The sequence below is a fragment of the Lynx rufus genome, unplaced genomic scaffold (assembly GCF_022079265.1).
Source record: "Lynx rufus isolate CCGP_SWC_20201006 ecotype Redwood Valley unplaced genomic scaffold, mLynRuf1.p SCAF_10, whole genome shotgun sequence".
Classification (NCBI taxonomy): Eukaryota; Metazoa; Chordata; class Mammalia; order Carnivora; family Felidae; genus Lynx; species Lynx rufus.
This window is the reverse complement of record NW_025814824.1, coordinates 28,373,777-28,398,174: the sequence shown is the minus strand read 5'-3', so window position 1 is coordinate 28,398,174 and position 24,398 is coordinate 28,373,777. Positions and strand designations below refer to the sequence as shown.

At 43.1% G+C, this 24,398-nt stretch overlaps 1 protein-coding gene across 2 annotated transcripts; it reads right to left on the bottom strand.

Annotated features, from left to right (window-relative positions):
- Window positions 1-1,109: 1,109 nt before the first annotated feature.
- LOC124525302 (procathepsin L-like) lies at window positions 1,110-4,461 on the bottom strand. 2 transcript variants are annotated; one of them, XM_047097723.1, is made up of 7 exons: window positions 4,332-4,461; window positions 3,685-3,800; window positions 3,454-3,588; window positions 3,034-3,258; window positions 2,428-2,590; window positions 1,664-1,781; window positions 1,110-1,209 (listed from the first exon to the last, which is right to left on the bottom strand). In XM_047097723.1, exons 1-7 carry the CDS (start codon window positions 4,459-4,461, stop codon window positions 1,110-1,112), a joined length of 987 nt encoding a protein of 328 aa, XP_046953679.1. The 2 variants fall into 2 exon arrangements, with proteins under 2 accessions (XP_046953679.1, XP_046953678.1); XM_047097722.1 differs by having other exon boundaries at window positions 3,442-3,588; window positions 3,685-3,807; window positions 4,336-4,461.
- Between the last annotated feature and the right edge of the window lie 19,937 nt (window positions 4,462-24,398).

Here is a 24,398-nt window from a genome sequence, read left to right as displayed (position 1 = left end):
GCAGATATTAGAAGCTTCTGTAATTTACAAGCCATTCATATTTATTTAAAAATTGGAAAATCACAAATGATCTTTCATAAAACTATTTTGAGGAGCACTTGGGTGGCCCAGTCGGTTGAGAAATAGACTCTTGATTTTGGCTCGGGTCATGGTTTCAAGTTCATGAGACTGAGTCTCATGTCAGGCTGTGCACTGACAGTGTGGGGCCTGCTTGGGATTGTCTCTCTCCCTCTTTCTCTGAGTTTTCCATTGCTTGTCCTTTCTGTTTTTCAAAATAAATAAATAAACTTAAAAATCCTATTTCTAAGAGAAGCTTATAGACATGAAATAAATAAAGCAGAAAACAAATTTTGACTCCTCTCTAAGTCTTGCATGTATTATAAAGTAAATTACCAGTGTTTCCTACATTCCATAGACCTTTATAATTTCTATCAAAACAAATTGCAAGGGAAGCAAATGATTCAGAAATTAGAAAGTGGAATTTGGACAAGTGTGTGTGTACCTACAACACTTGGTTCTTTTAGGAGCAAAGGACTCAGAAGAGTGAAGAAATCTCCATTCCAGCAGCGCATATATTTCAATCATTATCACTAAAGCTTAGTTAGAGATCACACACTATTCAAGTCCTTCTTTTTTGTTCCAACATTTTATGGTGGAAGAAAACTTTAATGGTAGTTAGGCCACGTTTGTGGGTTTCTCTAAAGAAGTTAAAATCCTAAACTGTCAGCTCACAGAGCCCAATGAGGGGCTCAATCCCTCAAACCATGAGATCATGACCTCGATTGAAATCAAGAGTTGGACACTCTCCAACGGAGCCACCCAGGCACCCCTGCAGTTGTTTCACTTTTAAAAAGTAAAATTTCATACATTTTTAAAAGAAACTTGAAAATTCAAAAGTTACTAGACTAGTCACTCATACAAAAGTATTTACAGCAGTAATGAGTGAAGTGGTAACATTCACAGTGTAAAATGTCACACAATCAAATCACAACTTGGTTTTTAAATGATTCAAGTGTTTCACCCCACACAGCAGGGTGTGGCAGGCTTGAAAATAAAACCCATTTTCTGGATAATTTGTTGCCAGTCAAGGTCTTCTTTACACCATCATCTCACACGATAGGAAAGCTGGCCATGGTGGCAATTCCACAGTGGTTGTCCCGGTCCTTGGCCATGAGTATGTAGCCGTGTTTGCCCCACTTTGCACCCCAGCTGAAAAAAAAATGGGTTTTTTCATTTATTACAGAGGAAGAAACACATTTCTCTTATGGACAATAACACCTGATACTCAGCAGTGCCCCAGAGGCCAGGACAGATTCAGGATTAATCAAGAGAGGCCATCCTTGTTCATGGTTGAGTTCCAACCCAGCAGAGAAATCTATCCCCAAAACTTTCACAAAACTGCAAAATGAGAGACAGGAAAAGGAAAGTCTTGGGTCAGATGTGTTTCAGATGCAGTACTACTCAAACTATAGCAGGACCCTTGCAAGTTTGAAACAGTAGCTTAATGTAATCAAATGAATATGTCTCTGTTCCCGCTAAGTGGGGCAAACACTTCTGGGGTCTCAGAAGTGGGCTCAAGGGTTTGATGATCTATATCCAAACACTGATTGCAAAAAGGATTTCCTTCTCAATTCCAAAGGTAAATATTTTTGGCTTTTTATACCTGTTCTTGACAATCCAGTATTTTTTGTTATCCGATTCTTCTCCTTCAAAGCCATAGCCAACCACCAGAACACCGTGATTCAGGTGTTTATTGCTGCACTTTGGATCATAATAAATGCCTGGAAAAGTAAATTTCAATTCCAAGGTGGGACATCAAAGCAACATGATAACATCTAACAATAACCGAGTCACGGCAGTAAAGGAGGCATCTCAAAATTCAGGTGGAATATAAATCCAATAAGATTTAGAAATCAGTTCTTTTTGTTTAGCAAGGCTGGGGATTTAGGCTCTCATGCACATCATCACACACACATCATCACAATCTCTTTTGTAAAGAACAGTCAAGAGGCATAGAAGAACACTCGTTGAAACTTTGTCATTCTATTCTACCATGTCAGCATTGGGAAGCAGCAGAAAAACACACAATCACTTCAGCCAAGGGGTTCTTTCCAGCGTCCATTTCACTAGTAAAACTCTTTGGAAATCTTCCAGGTCTAACAGGTGGGAAGAACTAAAGTAAGTTAAACTATACCAATCAAATTATGTAGCCATTTGAATATATTTATGAAGTGCTTGAAAGCAGGGGAATTTGGGTGAAGTCATGTCAACATGCTGAACAACAGGCACAAAATCACATGTGCTGAAGGAACAACTACGTGAAGTCCATACCCTCCTGATCTGTACACAGCAAAGTGTCTATCTTGCCTTATATGATGGTGGTTCCCCATTTGTCCTGCCTACTTTTCTATGTAGACACATGCTGACCTTTTTTATAGAACTGGAAGGAATTCAGGCTTGCATCTACAGCAGCAGAGACAGGCCCCACAGTTGCCACTGTGGTCATTAGGCCATCCTCCTTGTTTACGACACTCCAGAAGGCGGTCACGTTGGCAACAGAATTCTCAGGCTTGTATTTGCAGGATTCATTCTTTCAAAGGTAAAGGGGGAGAGGCTTGATCACTACCATCCACCTCCAGGGGAACAGGAGTGAAGACCGTTTAGCTGAATGATTTCCATGTCAAGTTTGTTATAAAGTATCTCAGGACATAAAATGGGATTGATTGTTTTGAAGTTGAAAAATTAGCAGTGTCTATCCAATGAGACACTGTTTGGGTCTACTCGTTCATAAAGTTTTCACTCTGGAGACCTGTACTGTATATAAGATGGTGTTCGTGACACCGTTTAACATAGTTGTAGGAACAGCTATATGGTAATGAGGTGATCAGAGAGCTGTGCTAGGCTAATACATTTTAATGGCAGTTCTGACCATTTGCAGGTATAGAGTCTACAATCACATACAAGAATTCTAAATACAGGATCTGTTTCTACTGAAATGCTCAACTTTGATAAAAGATAAGGAACTCCACTTACCCGTGCATGATATGGATAGGATTCCTCTGAGTCCAGTCCCCCATTGTCCTTAACATACTGGAAGGCTTTATCCATTAGGCCACCATGGCAGCCCTTATTGCCTTGAGACCAAGAGCAGTCCACCAGGTTCTGCTCACTCAAGGAAACAAGTTTGCCAGTTTTCCGGAACATCTGTCCTTCAAGGGCACCAGTTGCACTAAAAGCCCAACAAGAATGACAGTCACCCTGAAAACAAAATGCAAATGCTCTGAGCCTACAAAATAAATTGCAAGACTTTGACAACAGCCCATAAATCTTAAAACTCTTCTAAAACATAACAAACTGCATATTGTGCCTCAATTTCCAAAGCAACAACACTGATTCCTTTTGGCTTTACTCTTGAGAGGGACCTGCTGAATACTGTCCCACCTGATTCTTCACGGGAGTCACATAGCCTTTCTCTCTCCAGTCCACAGATGAAGGGATCTCAGCAAAGAGAGGTGCTTGGAACACTTTCCCCTTTTTGTGTTTCTGGATTTTAAGGTCATTCAACACCTGCTTGAATTCTTCACTGGTCTTCAAGGAAAAGGAAACAATGTTGGCAAGCATGAGATGTTTTGAAAAAGTACTTAGAGGAAGCATGAAACATTCAGCAATCCGTGTCACACTCACCATGTCACCAAAACCATTCATTGCCATTGTGAAGCTGTGTTTCCCTTGGCTGTGTTCCCGATTGTGCTGTTCAATCATTTGCATATTCCTCTCCCACACTGCTCTCCTCTGTCCTTCTTCATCCTGGAGACAAACATATAACTTACCATCTTTGTCCTATTTAAAATCTACTGCCCTGGGACGTGTGGGTTCCTCAGTCAGTTAAGCATCCAACTTGGGCTCAGGACATGATCTCGTGGTCTGGGGTTTGAGCCCAGTGTCAGGCTCTGTGCTGACAGCTCAGAGCCTGGAGTCTGTTTAGGTTTCTGCATCTTCCTCTCTCTCTGTTCCTCCTCAGCTCAATTTCTGTCTTTCTCTTTGTCTCAAAAATAAATAAATGTGAAAAAAAATAAAAAAACCTAATGACCTACACCTAGTGGATGTGCTTACAGAGAGGAGGATATCCCATACAACCAGGGATGGCCTGAGTCTTCTGGGAACTGTTCTCCAGCAACCACACAGCAGGACATATGCCCATGTTGTGCACAGTCCCAGTGCCCTGCTTACTGCCTAGGTAAGAATAGCCTCAAGAAGCTACTCCCTGCTATGAACTCCCACCCGCATGGAATGTTCTCTGCAAGGGTCCCTCTGGAAAGTTTAAATGTTACCAACCATGCTATATAGTTTCCCGTGTGTTGCCTTCCACTGGGACCATTGTTCATCTAAGCTCTGATTGAGTTGTGGAGCAGCTGATGCTATTCCCAGGCAAAGGGTAGCCAGGAAGAAGGAAGGATGCATGTTTGAAAACCTAGGAAAGGAAAAAAAATGAGTGTCTGATTAGATCAAACCACCTAAAAAGCCATTCTTCCTTCTGAGATGTTAGAGCCACTGAAGTAGAGCAAAACGATTGAATTTATCCTCCTGAGTGTTTACACGGGCGTGGAGGAAGGCTGAGGATGTGGGACGTGCAGTGATCCCACTCCCTGCCCCGTGACCTGCCTACTGGTTCCAAAGCATGTAAATGGCAGTGCAGGGAGTGAGGAGCCCTGAGTCCTGGGGGGGGGGGGGGGGGGGGGAGGGGCAAGCTGCCATGTCTGGAGGGGTCAGGTCCTCGAAGAGTGCCTCCTGGAAGCCCCAAACCCCCGACCCCCAAGGCAGCTGTCCCCAGTGTTTTCCGAGGTGGCCCACCCTTCATGCCAGTTCTGGGGATCTCACCTGTGGTAGGTGCAGTTGTGCAGCTCAGTCACACCTTCAGGTCAGGGGATGTCCAGAAGGCCTGGCAATGGTTGGGAGGCTGCCCATTTAAGGTCTGAGATTGGCCCTACCAGCCCTGCCCCCATCACCTGCGTGCCCTGCAATTGGCTGATCCATCCTGTGGGCGGGGCCTCTATGCCCTGGAGCTCTGGGCATGTGATGCCTGGGTCCCTAATTATCCCAGGGGAATCTGTGCCTGCTTTAGTGGCCCCAGGGGGAGGTGAGCTGAAGAACCAGGGACAGCCCTGTGGGGGGGGGGGGGTGGTCCTGCGCCTCCCTGGGGACCCACATCAAATAATTACCATGAATTTATGCATTGGAGGATGGTTCATGAAAAGAACTTACAGGGAACCCCAACTGGCTTTTAAGGACCCTGCCTGTTTTAGTCCTAGAATTTTTGGTTAAAATCTCCTGGAGGAACGAGAACAGGATAATCTAGTCTAGTGGTTCCTGTTTATTCCGATCGAAGGTGCAGCAGGTGACGGGTGCAGAGCCCACAGGGGGAGGTGTTATGACTGTGTCAGGATGGGATGCCCCTGGGTTATGGAAGAGTCTGGAGAGGGCAGGCAGTTCCCCAAATAGGGTATGCGCTGGGCAAGGCTCAAGTCTTTTCAGGGAAAGGGGCAGAAGGGAGGGATGTCCGGAGAAGGTGTGGCATTTTGTAATGCTCCTGTCCTGCCTCCCCCAGGTAGAGATTCTTCTTCCCTCTCAAGCCTTTCTCAAAACTGACAGAAAAGTGTTATTTCCAGAATAATATGGTTTAATAAAAGGAGGACAGGCAGAATGTAGAAACACCCTTTTCCTGCCTACTGTCTGTCTTATGGATTAGTATGTTTCTCAGTATCCAACATATTTTTCTTCAGATTTAATTTTAAAAGTTTCAGAAAGACATTTATTTCAAGCAAAAAGATATTTATTAACCTCAGTTTCCTCAGTGAAGACATAGGGCAATAATTTGGTTTTCCTTAGAGAATTCTTGTGAAGATTAAATGAGATAATACATGTGAGGCACGAGCATAGAGTAGGGCTAATTTAATACTGCTTCCTTGTGAGGTCACAGAAAATCCTTCCAAAGGTCTTGCTTCATTCAGAAAGTATTTATTTGAGAATTTGATACATAGGCAATCCCTACTGACTTCTTTTCTTCCTGTGAACCAGGTCACCAGTTTAGTGAAATGAATCATAAATTATAGTGGTTAAGTAAACCTATACATTAAAAAGCCAAGCTACATCTGGTTAACATTCTTGAATTATACTCCCAAACTGATAAATGAGGCATACATATCCTAACTATACCCACGGAACCTAAAATACAATCTATTGTCTCTCTTTTGACCCATTATGCTAGAGATGATATCACATTTTATTTATTTATTTTTTAATTTTTTTTTCAACGTTTATTTATTTTTTGGGACAGAGAGAGACAGAGCATGAACGGGGGAGGGGCAGAGAGAGAGGGAGACACAGAATCGGAAACAGCCTCCAGGCTCTGAGCCATCAGCCCAGAGCCATCAGCCCAGAGCCTGACGCCGGGCTCGAACTCACGGACCGCGAAATCGCCACCTGGCTGAAGTCGGACGCTTTACCGACTGCGCCACCCAGGCACCCCTGATACCACATTTTAAATTACAGATAGCTTTTTTTCTTTCCTATTAGAATTTAGGCAGTCATCTGAGTGTGCTAAGGTGGCTCAAGTTTTTCTACAAGCTGTTGAGATTACAACAAGATGATATTTCATACTCCTCAGGATGGATAATATTGACAAGGGTGCAATAGTAAATGTGGGTGAGGGTGTGGAACTGTTGAAACTCTCGTACATTGCTAGTGGGAATGTAGATGGTAAACCACTCTGGACAGTGGCTCACCACTTGCTTATAACAGTAACTACACACGTGACCATTAACTCAGCAATTATAGTGTTAGGATCTACCCAAGCGAGAATGTTCACATCAGCTTTACTCACAAGAAGTTCTAACTGGAAACCAGAGGAGAATGAATAAACACACTGTAGTACATTCTTACTCAACATTTAAAAAAGAACAGTATATGATTCTTTTAAAAAATTTTTTTAAATGTTTATTTTTGAGACAGAGAGAGACAGAGCATGAATGGGGGAGGGCCAGAGAGAGGGAAACACAGAATCTGAAGCAGGCTCCAGGCTCTGAGCTTTCAGCACAGAGCCTGATGCGGGGCTCAAACTCATGGACTGTGAGATCATGACCTGAGCCGAAGTCGGCCGCTTAACCGACTGAGCCACCCAGGCGTCCCCTGAACAGTATATGATTCTTAAAAACAGTATGTCAAGCAAAAGAAGGCACATGTTCAAAAGTACATATCTACGTGTATTATATGAAGTTCAAAAGGTGAAACTAATCTGTGGTGATAGATCTCATAACAGTAGTTACTTTCAGGGGAATTATTGACTGGAAAGGGGCAAAAGAGAACTCATTAAAATGTGCGAAATTCTTTTTCTTTAAGTTTCTTTTATTATTTATTTTGAGAGAGAGAGAAAGAGAGAGCAGGGGAGGAGCAAAGAGAGGGAGAGAGAGAATCCACAGCAGACTTTGCACTTGTCAGATGTGGGGCTTGATGCATAAACTGTGAGATCATGACCTGAGCTGAAACCAAGAGTTGGATTTTAACCAACTAAGCCACCCAGGTACCCCAGAATGTTGGGAAATTCTATACCCTGATCTGGGGGATAGTTCCATGGGTGCGTATATTTGTCAAGACTTAGCTATATACTTAAGATCTATTAATTTCATTTTATGTAAAATTCTACCTCAATAGAAACTTTTTTAGGATAAAATTTGAGATCAAAGCAAAAAAAAAAAAACCCACAAAGTTAAATTGTAAAACATGGATGTTTTGTCAGGATACTGAGCAAATTCCTGACTTTTCCCTGAAAAAAAAAAAATCTGTAGAAAGTAGCCAAATCTTTCTATTGACCTAGAGCTGTGCCCCAAGTAAGACCACTATCTGCGCTTGTTAATGTGGTGGAAATAAGCAGTGACAGTAAGCCTCCCTTGGAAAAGCAGCTGGGAAAGGAAAACCTGACCTCCAGCTTCTCTGGGTCACCAGTGCCTGCAGCCTGGGTTCACCTGAAGCCACAGGGTAGCTCTCAGAGGACAGAGTGGTCTGAACTCAGGGTGAGATCCTGGGAAGCTTGTCCATCCATGAGGCCCTTATTCTCTTCCTCTGTGAATTATTCTAAAAATACTCAGCTGACACAGGACTTAAATAACATGTTGAATCTTTATTTTTTTTTTCCTGACTCATTTCCTGACTCATCTGACAATTTCCATTGTCAAGTTAGCTAACATAAGGTGTATACAGGGTGCTCTTGGCTTCAGGAGTAGATTCCTGTGATCCATCACTTACATAAAACACCCAGTGCTCATCCCAACAAGTGCCCTCCTCAGTGCCTATCATCCATTTTCCCTGCCCTCCCACCCCCCACCCCGTACCACTGTCAGTTTGTTCTCTGTATTTAAAAGTCTATTATGGTTTGCCTCGCTCTCTCTAACTATTTTTTTCCTTTCCCTTCCCCCATGGTCTTCTGTTAAGTTTCTCAACTTCCACATATGAGTGAAAACCTGTGATATCTGTCTTTCTCTGACTTATTTCACTTAGCATAATACCCTCCAGTTCTATCCACGTTGTTGCAAATGGCAAGATTTCATTTTTTTTCATTGCCGAGTAGTATTCCATTGTGTGTGTGTGTGTGTGTGTGTGTGTGTGTGTGTGTGTGTATGACATCTTCTTTATCCATTCATTAGTTGATGGACATATTTGGGACATTTTTAATCTTTTAAAGCAGCAAGAGAACAATTAGTTACTGATTTCACATTTATTTGTAAAACAATAAAAGTTTCCTCCAGATTCTTAGTCTGTGTTTCTAAAGTAGACCATTAGAACATCTCCTAGGGAAGCAAAGACGTGTGCAACTGTTGGGAAGGAGCAGAAGAGGGGGAGATGTGGAAACTGACTTTGCTTCAGGAGAAAAGCTGGTTTTACTTCTGTATTTGACTTTTCTGTTCGTAAAGCCTGTTTCTCTATGTGAGGACCTCATTTCTACTGAAGTATATGCTCCTGTCATTTCATACAAAATAAAAACTGCACAATAGTGTTTGTGTTCAAAGATTTGCAATATGTTTATGCTCTGGGGGAAATCTTTCTTTAAAAAATATTACTTCAGTCAACATTTATTCAGGGTAGTTTTCTGGTTCAGTACTCCAAATTATGGAGACTATGAGTCCTTTAAAAATTCACACTTTTATATTTTATATCACGTTCATTACAGTTTCCAAATATTTTGCATCTTCCAGGTAGCACCAGAATGATCCATTCATAGAAGAAATACATCGCTTCAGGGAAATTTAACAGGAAGTAGAAGAGAAGGTCACAGTGTACACTTTTGATGTCACTGTAACAGGCCAAGTGCCCCCAACCTTTATGCAATACAAGCAGGAAATATTTAATTCACATGGTATAAAGTCATAGCAAATGGTTTCTGATTAATTGTTTGTGACTGTTGGACTACTTAGTCCTTCACAGTGTTATCCCTGGGCTCATTGTCCTTTTATCCCATTCTGAAGGAGTACCATCACCCTCACCATAATCTTTGTTTTCTGCCATTCTTTAATTGCTGACCCTAAATGGCATTTCCAGGCTCGTATCTCATCCCTGCCGCAATGCCATAAACAGTGCAGTCCATCAGCGCGCTACTCTGATGACCTGATGTTACTCTGAGGAGCTCTCCTGTGCCTCAGTGTCTTTGCCAAACTGTGTCTTCCCCCTGGAATGTTCTTCCTTTCCATTCCACCTCTTTAAATGTCTGGTGGAATCCTGCTCTTCCCTCCAGTCTCCTATGAAAAGCCAGTAAATGGATTTTTTCTTCGTGTTTCCACAGCTTCTGGACTTCAAAGCTTTCAGGGTGCCTGTTACAGTGTTTATAAGTTTTTGGTAATCCTGGCTAGGCTGAGCTCCTCAAAGTCATGTTCATGTCTATTACACCATTGAACCTAGTATCTCAATGATTGGGTCAGCAGGTGCTTGATTAATAAGAAAGGTTGCATGCTGCACTAAAAATATGGGCAGCAGAACCAAATGATGACTTTCAGTTCCTTTAGATTTTGACTTTTTTTTTATTTGCAAAGTACATCCATGCATAAAGTTGTTCTCATTTTCGTCACATTAAAAATGAATAAATGGAGCTGAAATATTCACATTTATGTTTACATATTTTTCTGTTTCTTTTTCTAACTTTAATCTGTGATAATTCACCCAAGGCAGGCGAATTATCCTTCCACACTATATATTAAGAAAGAATATCATGAATAAACTAATGTTCAAGCAAGTGCAGAAAATGTTTTAAATTATTTAATAGAAAAAAATGCTTATAACATGGTTAGTATTATTATTATCTGCATTCAGATGGCCAGATTATTACAAGTATATCAGCTACTTATTAAGATCATCAGTCTACTTGGTTTCACTTTATCAACAACAAGAGCAAGTTACTTGCAACTTTTGCTTCAGACATTCTATAGTCCAGGAAGCCAACATCATCACCATCATCGTCATCATCACCTTTGTGGTAGTTGTCAACAGCTTGTGATATGTTAGGCATTGTTACATGGTTTAAATACATCACTGCATTTCCTTTCACAGTGACTTCTGCCTGAAAGAGTCTTTGAATCCTTGTTGCACGTCCCAATGATGAAAATTTGGAGTTAGTGAACTCTAAGTTAGTCCATATGCAAAGAATAAGAAAACTGACATGATGCGAAACTAGGGTAATTGACAGCTCAGGTATTTTAAGATATCTTTGAAGAGCAAAAGACAGGTAATCCAAACCAATTATATTCTTTTTTTTTTTAAATAGAATTTTGGAGAAGATATTGGGATATTGACAGAGTTCATAGCAATGCTAAGAAACAGATGTCAGGACCAAAACACCTGGAATCCAGGGCAAATCTGGCATCTAAGCAGCAGAAACTAGTCAGCAATGTGGTCAGGGCTCAGTTGCTATAATAAAAGAATTCACATTGTTTCCTCCATCCTTGCATCCACTCTGCTTCCAGATTGAAAAACCTGGAAGACAATGTCTGTCAATATTTCATCCTGTGTCTAAGGGAGGGAAAGGCATCTTAATATAGCCCCCTCCCCCACAAGACTGCATGTGATGGGGAAGAAGAAACCACAAACGAGAGCACGCTGTTCCTACCAAGACAAGAGGAAATGGATGCTGGTGGCTAAGAAATAGCCTTTGTTCAACATGGCAGCCCCCATTTAGCTTGTCAACATACAGATAAGCTTTTTCTTTTTATTAAATGTTTTCTTTTGAGATAATTGTAGTCACATGCAATTGTAAGAAATAATACAGAGAAAACCCATGTCCTTCTTAATTAAATGAAAACAAACACATGGATGGATGGAATAGAATAGAAAGTCCAGAAATAAACTCACACATATACAGAGAATGTGAATAGATATTTTTCCAAAGAAGACACATGGATGGCCAAAAAGTACATGAAAAGATGCTCATCATTGTTAATCACCAGGAAATGCAAATAAAAATCACATTGAGATGTTACCTCACACCTGTTAGTGTTACTATTATCAAAAGGCAAGAAATAAAAAGCATAGTGAGGATGTAGAGAAAAGGACTCCTTTGTATACACTTTGTGGGAATGTAAACTGGTGCAGCTCATGTGGAAAACAGTATGGAGGTTCCCCCAAATTAAATGTAGAACTACTATAATATCCAGAATTCCCACTTCTGGGTATTCATTCATAGAAAATGAAAATACTAACTGGAAATGATATATGTACTACATATCCATTGCAGTATTATTTAAAAGACTATTATATATAAAAGAGTCAAGATATAGAAACAACCTAAGTGTCAATCAATGAATGAATGCACAAAGAAGATGTGGCATATATATACACTGACATACTGCTTAGCCATAAAAAAGAATGGAATTTTGCCATTTGTGACAATATGGATGGACCTTGAGGGTCATTATCCTAAGTGCGATAAGTCAGACAAAGAAAGGTAAATACTATATAATCTCTGTCAAATGTGGAATCAAAACAAAAAGCAAAAAAACAAAAATCAAGCAAAACAAATAAACAAAAAAAACAAAGTAAGCTAATAGATACAGAAAGTAGATTAGTGGTTGGCAGACACAGGGACTGTGGAGTGGGAGAAATGGGAAGGGGGTCAAAAAGTAAAGGATATTACAAAAAGAAAAAAAGAAGCCTGAGGGAAAAAAAAAGTTGTCGGTTCCTCCTGATATCTTACCTTCTGTTCCTTCTTTCCAACATTAGCCTGGGGCAGAGAATTTATTGCCTCTAACCCTGCAGGTAAAACAATGCATAGAATCTAAAACACCTTCAATTATTGTGCATAGAAAGAGTCTCTCTTAACAATGCTTTCTTTTCTTCTTTCTGTTTCCTGATGGCAGGAGTGCATAGAAGTTTCTCTGTAAAGGAAGTGTGTTTCTTGCTGGAGCTTCGTGCAGGGAACAAGGAGTAACCACTACACCCTACATTCTCACATTTTTCTGCCAAGTTTCCTAATATTCCAGCCTGGTTAGGTGTTGTCCATACCCCCAGGGACAATAGGTGACAGGTCAACCACCTTGTAACTGACATTTCCAGCTTCTCAGCTTACTTAGTAAGGAGAGACGTACCCTCACTGTATCCACCCTATCACAGCTCAGCCAATCCACATTGTACAGACTTTTATTTGTAAGACCCTATTTCCAAGTACCGGTTTCTCTATTAGACATCACACTTCCAGTTTCAAATGACAGAAACCTAACTCAATAGGCTTGAAAATAGTATATTGCCTTTGCATGGGAAACAGCTCTTCAAGCACAGCTGGATTCAAAAGCTTAGTAGGTGTGGGACGAACCTCCATGAATGATGTAATCACGCCCAGTGTGCGTTCCTTCCATCCATCCACTCTGACTCATGGCTGTTGGCTTCACTCAGACTTCTTATAATCACTCTTGACCATTACAGACTTATCTATTTCTAAGGATGGCATCCTCAGAAAAGAGAAAGGATTTTGTCGAATAGCATAGACAGTCTTGGAATTGTTCCACTGGCTCTAATGAGCCTGCAGCAGGTGCTCATTTTAAATACATATCTGTGACACACTGTATGTTAGTCAATTTGACAATAAATTATATTAAAAATAATTAAAATAAATACATCTCTGTGGCTTGTAGATGAAGGAAGAGATATTGGGCTTGGTCCTGGAGATAGGTTTGGTCAGTGACACCTGAAACACTCTCAAGGAGGAGGGGGTGATTAAGTCGGAGGGGGGGAAGAGTACAATTGCTGGGTCATAAGGTAATAGAATGTTTCCTTTTATTTTATTTTTTTTATTTTTATTTTTTTATTAAAAAAATTTTTTTTTCAACGTTTATTTATTTTTGGGACAGAGAGAGACAGAGCATGAACGGGCGAGGGGCAGAGAGAGAGGGAGACACAGAATCGGAAACAGGCTCCAGGCTCTGAGCCATCAGCCCAGAGCCCGACGCGGGGCTCGAACTCACAGACCGCAAGATCGTGACCTGGCTGAAGTCGGACGCTTAACCGACTGCGCCACCCAGGCGCCCCGAATGTTTCCTTTTATAAGACTCTGTTTGGGTGTAGGGGACATGGGGACAGGAAGACAAAAGGTATAAGCTTCCAATTATTAGATAAATAAGTTCTTGGCATGAAATGTCCAATGTGGTGACTATGGTGAACAGTGCTGTATATTTGAAAGTTGCTGAGAGAGTAAAATTTAAAGATCTCATCACAGGGGTGCCTGGGTGGCTCAGTTGGTTAACCCTCTGACTCTTGATTTCGGCACGGGTTATGATCTCAAGTTTGTGAATTCGAGCCCTGCATGGGCTCTGTGCTGGCAGCTTGAAGCCTGCTTGAGATTCTCTGTCTCCTCTCTCTCTGCCCTTCCCCAGCTCTCTCTCTGTCTCTCTCTAAATAAATGAAGTTAAAAAAAAGTTCTCATCACAAGGAAAAATAATTATAACTTTGGGGGTGATGGATGTTAATTAAAGTTATTGTGGATCATTTTGCAATTTATACACATATCAAATCTTTGTTGTATACTTTAATACAATGTTATATCTCAGTTACATGTCAATAAAACTGAGAAAACCAGCAAATGCTAAACTATATTCTAGAGTGGCTGTACCACTTTACATTCCCACCAGCAATGACTAAGTGGTCCAGTTTCTCCCCGTTCTTACCAGCATTAGGTGTTGCTGCGATTTGTATTTTACCCAATCTAATAGGTGTGTAAAGTGATCATCCTGGCTTAAACTGGCATTTCTCCAACGGCTGATAGTAGTGAACACTGTCTCATGTGTTCATTGGCCATCTGCATATGTTCCTTGGTGAAGATAAGAAGTCTTCCTTCGTGCACATAGTGCGCAGATGTCAGGAGCTCATTCAGAGCCAAACAAAAGGGCTGCTGTTGTTGCCTGTGTTCTGTCCAGGGTCATCCACAGGCACCCGTGCCGAAAATGGCTCCTTGATCCTGTCTGCAGATGAGTACTGGGTGTTCAGCAGTGTCATCCGATAGAGGAGTGCAGCAGAGTGTCTACTTTCTCTTAACACAACCTTGGTCGTGACTCTCATGGCTACTTTGACTAGCTTGTCAGACCAGTGTGGACTGTGGTTGTTCCTGCTGCAGGGAGGCTGTCTCTGCAGCTCTGCAGTTCTGGGCTCTGGATTTGCCCTGTGTATACTATGCCTTGTAGACAAATCCTGAGACCGAAAGTCCTCTAGGGCAAGGCTTCTCAATCTGATGTCCATTGATCTCTTGGGTTCATGGACAGACTTCAGGTGGTCTTTATTAGTCAGGGTTCTCCAGAGAAACAGAAGCAACAGGATGTATATATAGAGAATGAGATTTATGATAAGGAATTGGTCCACATGCTTAGGAAGCTACAGTTCTCAACATCTGCAGCCAACAAGCCAGAGACACAAAAGATCCCAAGGTGTAGTTCAGTCCAACTGGGACGACCTGAGTACCAAGTGTTAGACCCAGAGAGCCAATGGTTCAAGTTCCAGTCCAAATGCTGGCAGGCTCCAGGCCCAAGAGAGCCAGTGTTTCACTTCAAGTCCAAGGTCAGGAAAGACCAATGTCCCAGCTAGAAGTCAGGCAGCAGGAGGAGTTCCCCATTACTCAGGAGAGGGTCAGTTGTTTCTTTTTTAAACCTGTTTAGGCCTTCAACTGATTGGAAGAGGGTTGCCCACATTAGGGAGGACAGTCTGCATTACTTAGTATACCAATCCAATGTTATTCTCATTCCAAATCACTCTCACAAACACACTGAGAATGTTTGAACAGATGTTCAAGTATTCTCTGAACTAGTCAAGTTGACACATAAATTTAACTCTCACAATTCAAGCCCTTGTCCACTTGGCATACTCACACATCTTCTCAAACCACACTTCATCTCCAGATAAAGACAATGACAAGGTCATAATTCTGCCTAAAATGATCCAAATAAACTGTACGACCAAAAATGAACTAATGCCTTTCTCCACAGAGGAAATAAGTTTCCTTATTTACTCTTGTCCTTGATACCCCAAAACTAAAATACTATGATGTAAAATCAACAATAACTAAATACTATGATACAAAGTCAGCACATCTTATGTAATTCAATAAAGGAATAAGAGAGGGGGAAAAAGACAAAGATATTTTATGCACATACATACACATGTGTATTCATGACAAAATAGAAGGAAACGTTCATGATAATGACAACCCTCATTCTGGAAGTGGCCACATATACTACATATCTAGTATTTATAACTACTTTCTTCCACAGGCTCTGTCCCTTTCCCTGGTACTGGAGATGAACCATTCTACATTCCCTTGGCCCTCAGCAAGCACCTCAGCTGGTTATGATACTTTACCTGGTGTAGTGACCCAAACCTTCATCCTTGAAGGGTCTTAGACCAAACTAGCCTGCTGGATTGGGTTGCTGTAATTTTCTATTGGCCTTAATCGCAGGTCAACCTAAGATATCTCCTGTATTCCAGACATAGTCTCCCTTACCTTCATTGTATAGTAGCAGTCCAATTTCTCCTTGGTAGTGAGAATTATTTACCTCAGCCAGTACCATAGCTCCCTCTTTTACCTGTTGACTCAAAGGTGTGATGAACCTAAGTGGCTAAGCAACAGTCTTAACTTCCAGTTCAGTGGAATCATTGTGTATATTCTGGTGGAAGCATTTCTCCCTCTGGAACTAGGGCATCTAGAGCAGAGGAAAATAAGGTGGTAAGAACAGGAAGCATAAGTTTTACTATTGGATCACTAAGGGTAATAGTGAGAGCTGCCACTCCCATATCCACTCTTTGAATCTTAGACCTTGGAGGTCTGGCTATTGGGGAAATAGCACCATATTGGATGCTGATTCAGACCACATGCAGCCTGCTAGAAAGCCTTGCAAGAGCCTCAGTCCTGCAAGATATTGCCATGCAGCTGGTGCTGTAACTGAGTCCTCAAAAGGCCATCGCACCATTCTATCAAGCCAGCCATTTTGGATGTTAGGAAACATGAGAAGACCAGGGAATTCCATGGGCATGGGACCATTGCTGTAGTTCACTGGCTGTCAAGTGAGGTCCTGGAATATGGTAATGCTGTGTGGGATACCATAATTGTATTGAATCCTTTCAGCAAAAGGATTGCATGTGGGGAAGGCAAATTTGTATCCAGACTGTCTGTTCGATGAAGAACAAAAGGCTGCCCCTTTCATGATGGAAGGGATCCAATGTAATCAACCTGCCACCAGGTAGCTAGCTGATCACCCTGGAGAATGGTGTCATATCAGAGACTCAGTGTTCGTCTTTGCTTCCAGCAGATTGGGCACTCAGCAGTGGCCATTGCCAGGTTGCCTTTGTGAAAGCAGACCATGTTGCTGAGCCTATGCATAATCTCCATCCCTGCCACTTTGTCTGTGAGTCCTTTGGGCAATGGTGGGGTGACTGTGGAAAGAGGCTGACTGCTATTCACAGAACGGCTCACCCTACCCACTTGATTGTTAAAATCCTCCTCTGCTGAGCTCACCCTTTGGTGAGCATTCACACAGGACACAAATATCTTTCTACCCATTAAGAAAGGTTTGTTCACATACTTTCCCCCAAAATTTCCTTGGAACCACTGTAGTGCTGCAGCTGTGTACTTCCAAGTGAATGCTACCCGTTGTGCAGAACCACCTGTAAACCTGGCCTGAATCTTATCTTTCTCTGTCAATAGACTGTAGAGAACTCCTAGAGAGGCCATAGGTGCAGGCTGGGCAAAAGAAGGCAGGGTTGGGGCCATGGAATTTGGGCTGCTCCCTAGGGTAAATTACTCATGTTTTCAGGGCCGACTTGGGCTTAATGGTGTATATATCACTTCCATCTGATGAAGGGTGTTGATGTGCATGTCCAACTTTATGGCTTTGTTCATCAGATAACATCCATGCTTGCTGGGCAGCCCAGGTCATGCTGTAAACTGATGACCCGTGGTTAAATATTCAGTCTCTACTAAGGCTCAGGAGCAGGCCAAGACCTCTTTCTCAAAAGGAGAATATGGATTTCCTCCAAAATCCTCACTGTCTGTGCTGTGATTCACCTACAGGAGCCTGCCAAAGACTCCAAACAGCACCCCTATCTGCCACTGACCTCAAACACCATTGAACGTGACCCAAGCGGCAGAACAGCCACATAGCTATTGTACCTGGTGCAGAGCTTTCTCTTGTTTCTGAACCTCACTCAAAACCAGCAGTGTGTTTGGTTACTCAGTAAATAGACATGACATGACATCCACAGGAGGAATATGTTGTTTCCTAATTCAAAGATGCCAAAACCCAAAGGAAGCCTTGTACTTCATTTTTGGTTAGCGGCGGGGAGATGCTATAACATATCCTTCTCCTTAGAAGAGGTCTCTCTACCAGCCCCATACCATTGGGTGCCTAGGCATTTCACAGAAATAGAAGACCATTGAATTTTTGTCTGATTTATTTTTTTACCCTCTAACACACAAAAAAATGTCTTACCAACAATTCTAGAGTCATTGCTCTCTTGCTCATTAGGTCCAATCAGCATAATGTCATGTAATAGACCACTGTGATATCTTCTGGAAGGAGGGACAATCATGACCCTTGTGAACTAAATTATGACAGAGGGCTGGGGTGTTCATATATCCCTTACATAGAACCTGGAAGGTATATTGATGGCCTTGCCAGCTGAAAGCAAGCTGCTTCTGATTAGACTTATGGCAGAGATGGAGAAAAGGGCATTTGACCAAATCAAAGCCACACACTATTTGTTCAAGCCATGCATCCACATCTGGTCCAACACTGTCATTGATGTGACCTACTGCTTAAGCTTACGATTATCCACTGACATTCTCCAGGATCCAACTGTCTTCTGCACAGGCCACATAGGAGAGATGAATGGGGATGCAATGACAATCACCACTCCTATGACTTTCAAGGCCTTGATGGAGGCACTAACCTCTGTAACCTCTCCAGGGATGTGGTATTGCTTCTGGTTTTACTTTCCTAGGTAGAGGAAGTTCTAGTGGCTTGTACTTGACTTTTCCATCATTAATATCCCTCACTTCACACGTCAGGGAGCCAATATGTGGATTCTGCAAAACACAGGGCTCAGTAATATCTATTCTAATTATGTATTCCAGAACTGAGGAGATAACTGCAGGATGGGTTTGGAGACCCACTAGGACAACTGGGAGATGGATCTGTACTAAAACTTCAGTGATCACCTTATTTCCATAAGCCTGTACTTTGGTGGACCATCGCGACATTTTGGGTCTCTTGGAATTAGTGCTGATTCAGAGTGAGTCTCTAGTAGTCCCTGAAATGTCTGATTATTTCCAATGTATTTACCCTGGTCAAAGCCAGAGGTGCCTTGAGGAAAGGCTGGAGAGGGATTAACAGGAAAAAATGTTTGCTAGTGTACCAGGGTCCTTCCTCAAGGGGTCCTGGACTCCCCTTCATTCAATGGTCCAGGGTCTGTAGACTGGATCAAGTCTGGGAATTGATTAAGGGATGTGATTCTCATTTATGATTCAGGTTAGACTTTTGTTCACTTAATCTGGAACTTTTCTGCTTAGTAAGAATTTAGCAGCTTCATATTTGTTTGACCTCTAGGAACACTGTGATCAACTAGCCAATGTCACAGGTGTGCGTGAGGCAGACAATTCTGATTGCTACTCTGACTTTGCTGTCCATCACAGTGATGGCACCAACCCTGCCTTAGGCTGTTGAGTGCTGCCACTGGGCTCATAACAAATTCATTTCTCACAAGAGTGGTCTAAAATATGTCTTCTGCATCTTCCCAGTGTGGGTAAGAATGTCTTAAGTGACAAATCCTATCTAACATTCCAATTTTTCTACACCCGTGTATCCCTTCTTCTACATTAAACCAGGGCAGGTCTGGCATTTCCACTCAGTCACTATCGGCCACATTTTGGTCAATGTTTCACAACCATGTGAAACTGCTAGACCCTTTCTGACTCCCCAAGCTCCATCATTAAATGTAGAACCTCTTCTTGAGGAGTCCATGTCAAGAAATTCATCTTAGTAAAAGTTTATGTTCTTCTCCCCACTGCCTCACTCTCTTACTATCCTTTCTCATACATGTTCCCCAGAGCTGTTTGTTTAAGTTAGAAAACTCGAGTAGTTCCTTTGGGTATAGTGCAACCCCATACTTCATACTTCACGAGTAGGGGCCTGGTGAGAACTCAGTTTAGCTGGAGCAAAGAGGGGAAGTAGGGGTAGGTCCTCTCTTTGTTTCCTCAGCTGTCATAACAATCTTCCATTCCACCATTATACCTCCATTCCTTAGGTGTGGATGGGAGATAGTGTTCATTCATTCAACAAATACTTATTTAGGACCTACATGAACGTGATGATTGATTCACAGGCAAAGGCAGACAATAATCAAATAAATATGTAGTCATTCAGGCCACTGGTTTTGGAATTAAATAATTCTGGATTCAAATCTTGATTCTGCTTCTTACTAGTCATGTATAACCTTGGCAAGACCCTTCACCTTAAAGAGCCTCCATTTTCTCATCTGTGAAAGGGGATTAAAAATGCCTACCTCTGATTGACATTGTAAGGATGATAGAGGATACATTATATGGTGGTCAGCATACAATCCCCAGCATGTAGCTACTACTATTATTCTTAATGATTTTCTGGAATTTATTAGGGCCCTTAAACCATCAAAACACCCTCGTTGGGGTCATGCTTTTAGATATATCACTTAAGATTATAGAATTATCAGACAACACAGAAAAAGAATAGAACATGTGACAGAGATTTAAGGTCCGGGGAGGGCAGAGCACCTGAGGTCATAGGACCAGCAGAGATGGACAGAGGATTAGCAACACGAGGCCACACTCACCTGGGGCCATTCCAACACGCTGCCTCAGGTGTGTTCTGTGCTCGAGGTTGGATGGAGAGTGAAGGACTAAGGTGCCCTTCGAGTCTCTCAGTCAAACTGGCTTCCATCATCAAAGCTTTCTGCCCTGCATTTCCCTGCTTGTTGAGCCCCCAAATGTGCATGACACACTGAAATAGGTCACCTGTGGGCAGATTTTTGGGCAAAATGCAATGCTGAGTCCAGGCTTCACTTTGGTGAACTTTGCTCATCAGTGATCCATCTGGGAAGCCGGTGTTCCTTACCCCCTTTTCTTGTGTGTTGTCAGAAAAATGAAAAACAAGTGAAAATGACTTTGTAGGCTTCCAGTAGAGTCAGTCTACAACGGTCCAGGCAAACTGGACTTGCCAGGAGACATGAGTGAAGGATTACCTTAAAATTTTAGTCTCTATGTCCTGGACGTATCCATAATCTAATGGAAATGCAATGGTTTGCCATAAAAGTAAAGAGTATGTGAATGTTTCATTACCAAGTGGAACAATCAACCAAACCTGTCACCTGGCTCATGAGCAACAATGTCACACATTCCTTATGTCATGTCCCTGGGGAGGGGGCAGTAATGCAAGGTTGCCCTGGCTTGTCTCCTTCCCGTAGACCTTCATGAACAAACTGGCAGTGGCTGTTGTGAAGGATTCTCAGAGAGACCTTGACCCTTGTCCTTCCAGAGTTTCTTTGTTACTTTTTTTCCCTTCCTTCCTTCCTTCCTTCCTTCCTTCCTTCCTCCCTCCCTCCTTCCCTCCCTCCCTCCCTCCCTCCCTCCCTCCCTTCCTTCCTTTCTTCCTTCCTTCCTTCCTCTCTCTCTTTCTTTTAAGTTAAAAGACAAATAAAATAAGCAAAATGAAAAAAAAATATGCATCCAAATTCCCAGTCTACTTTCTTGTGGCCTCTTGAAGCCAGTGGACAACTGAATATAGTCACAGACACTCTGCTTTGGGTGATGGCCTTTGTTCACCATAATTCCCCTTATCCCATCTTATGGATGAATGAACTGAAGCTTGGAGAGGCTTGGCAGCTTCCTCAGCTGGTGAGCAGGGAGCCAGGGTTTGATCTCAGGAGCTGTAACTCCAGACAAGGCAGCACACAGGGCTGTACCAGACCCGGGATTGAAGGCTGGATGTCAGTAAAGATCATTAAAGACAATTGCAGAGGACAACAGCCAATGCTTTATGCTGCAGTCCTGGGCACAGCAACCAAGGTACCACAGTCCTCCCTGGGGCCCCACATCATTACCCCTGGCACAGTCCCTAACCCTCTGTCACTGTGTCCATTCAACATTTCTGGAAAGTGCCTCCTGTGTCTGTGACTTGCACTGCCTAATGGGGAGATTTTCCCTTCTCCCCCCGGGAACCACAACTCTCTTCTCCTAGCAGAAGACCTCCCAGTCCTGAGTTCTTTCTTCTAGAGCAGGTCCTGGGTGCCGTTGTCAGGGCTGAGGGGAGACTGTATCAGATTCTGAGAGACTGTATCAGATCCTGTAGCCACCTGCAGACCTGTGTCATGTGTGTCACAGGGCAGTGGTACTGTCTGAAATGTCAGTGTTCTTTTCCCGTTTGCATTCCATTTCTAGGGACTGGTCCCCTCTATGGCCAGGGACATCCTTGTCTCATGGAAAATGAGGATTTCAACAGCAGGAATGCAAACAGGAAAAGAGTCACTTTTCAGCATTTGATGTCTCATTTAGAATTCCTGAGTCCAAGGGCTCTGAAAGCCAAGCTTTGAAGACAAAATAACGAACAAACAAACAAACAAAACCAAAAGATTTCCTAATTGCAGGGAGAGAGAATACCTCCTATAATGTGTCTGTCATCAAGGAATGAAGTGTCTATTGCTTAGTGGAATGGGACAAGAGGGGAGAAGGGCAGGGGATTCTCAGACTGAGGACAGTAGCCTGCTTGTACTCATGCTATGTGAAGCTGGTCTAGAAACGATGGGCTCTGGAAGATTCCCAAGCATCCTGGAATGACCAAGGGCTGGCAAAATAGAATGTTTATAAAACTCCAGGACCCTTGCACAGCCATGGGGAGAAGGAGGGGCTCCATGAATGAAAGAGACTAGATTTTGCATGGTGGCTTTGTCACATTGATTTTAAGAAGAATAAAGGAATATGGTAGTTCTCAATAGTGTGGAGATTAATTATGCCCAAAGTCTGGGTTACAGACATAGTTGAGTATGACAAAGGCTAATTAGTTCACAGAAAATGGAAGGAAGTGGCAGGGGGTTGATGCATTCTGGGGAATTGAGGTTTAGTCTCCCTCCTTAGGCTTGTCCTAGGATTCCAGTGGATACACTTTCACTTCCAGTTCTACTCAGATACTAACAAGGATTAAGGTTAACACACATTGAAAGAAAATGCCAGAGTCTCTCTAATAGGTTAGGCCATTTTGGCTGCACCAGCCATATGTGCTCACATTTTAGTTTCTCAGTCTTAGCTGGTGAACTCCTTCCCCACACCCCACTCTCCTCCACCCTGTGTTGTATGCATTCCTGTTGCAAAGGGGGAACTGTTCTAAGGTCAGTTCCCCATGATTTTGTTAGTGGATGCTTAGTGAGCTCAGGGGAACCCAAGAAGTCTGGCACAAATCCAACAGAGACTGTGCCAAATGGTGTTACTGGAATGGTCAGACTTGGTGGCAAGGATCACCTGCACAGGAGAAGATCCCGCCCCAGGTACACAGGGCTTGGGTTGAATACAGGTGAAATGTGGGCCCCACGGTCTCCTCCTCTAGGCACCTTACAGCAGTCTACACAGCACACAAGCATTTGCAGGTAAGATACACAGCCTCCCCCACCCCTGCTGGCTCAGAGCTCAGAAGATAGGACGAGCAGGCAGAAGGTCCTGGCTGGCTGGTCACGATCACAGACTGAGGACATGGACAAGGGGAATATCCAAGGGGAAGGAGAAAAGCTGGAACCCTTATTCTTAAACGTACCTGTTTCTCTGATTCTAAAACTGGGACACTTGGCAAACAGAAATGTAAGGAAGAAAACAAAATGACTCAATTCTCAACACTATCGTAGTCCACATGTCAGTGTATTTCTCTGTAGAATGTTAGTCCGAGTCTGACAAAGTCTATGAGGTTTCAGAAGAATGAGTTTGTCCATTCCCTGTGTAATGAATCCTGCGCTGGGAACGACCATTGTCAGGAACAGACTTGTCTAGTGAACTATGGGCTCGTGGTTGCCAAGAACAGATCAGATTGGTAAGTGTCAGGTATTTCTATAGCTCACTGGTTTGCACTGTGAGGATAAAAGATTAGAGTAGAGTTTGTATACAGTATCATACAAATAATAATTTCACAGGGAAACATTGAAATCATCCTGGTAAAACATTTTTGCTAACTGCTGACCCCTAGTGGTGAAAAGTGACAGGCCTGATGGAGAAGCTACCTTTGCACCCTGGACAGAAGACACTTCCTCCCATGTGATCTCTGGGGACAGCAAGCCGTGGCCCCTGCAGGGCTCCTCCTGGACACTCGCTCCCCCTCTGCTCTGGGTATTTCCTTCCTATTGCAGCCATACAATGTGGCCAGCAACAGCTACTCAGCTGGCCCATGTCCTTAGCTCTGGGGGCTGACCTCGGGGAGGTGAGACCTTGTAGCCAGTGCATCTGGGCAGGGTGGGGGTGGGGTGGGGGTGGGCAGGGTGGGGGTGGGGGTGGCCCCGGCCAGAACTTGTGGGGGAAGGAAGAAGCCAGGACAGGCCTGAGCTGGGAGAGGTGTGCTGTGACCCAGTTCACCACGAAGTGATTGGGGGGCAGCCGTTTGCTGGAGCCTCTGGTGCCCCCCGCAGAGCCTACCACATGCATGTCTTCCCACCTGCATGTTCAGTGCCCTCACACTGGGGGCTTGGAATCAGCCCTGGTGGCAGTATTTGCATCCCAGGAAGCAGCCGGTGCTGCAAACCAAGGCTTGTTCACCCCCAGCGAGCTGGCGAAGCAGCCCACTGCTGCTCTGGGGGCTCAGGAGCCCCACAGCCACACCTTGGGT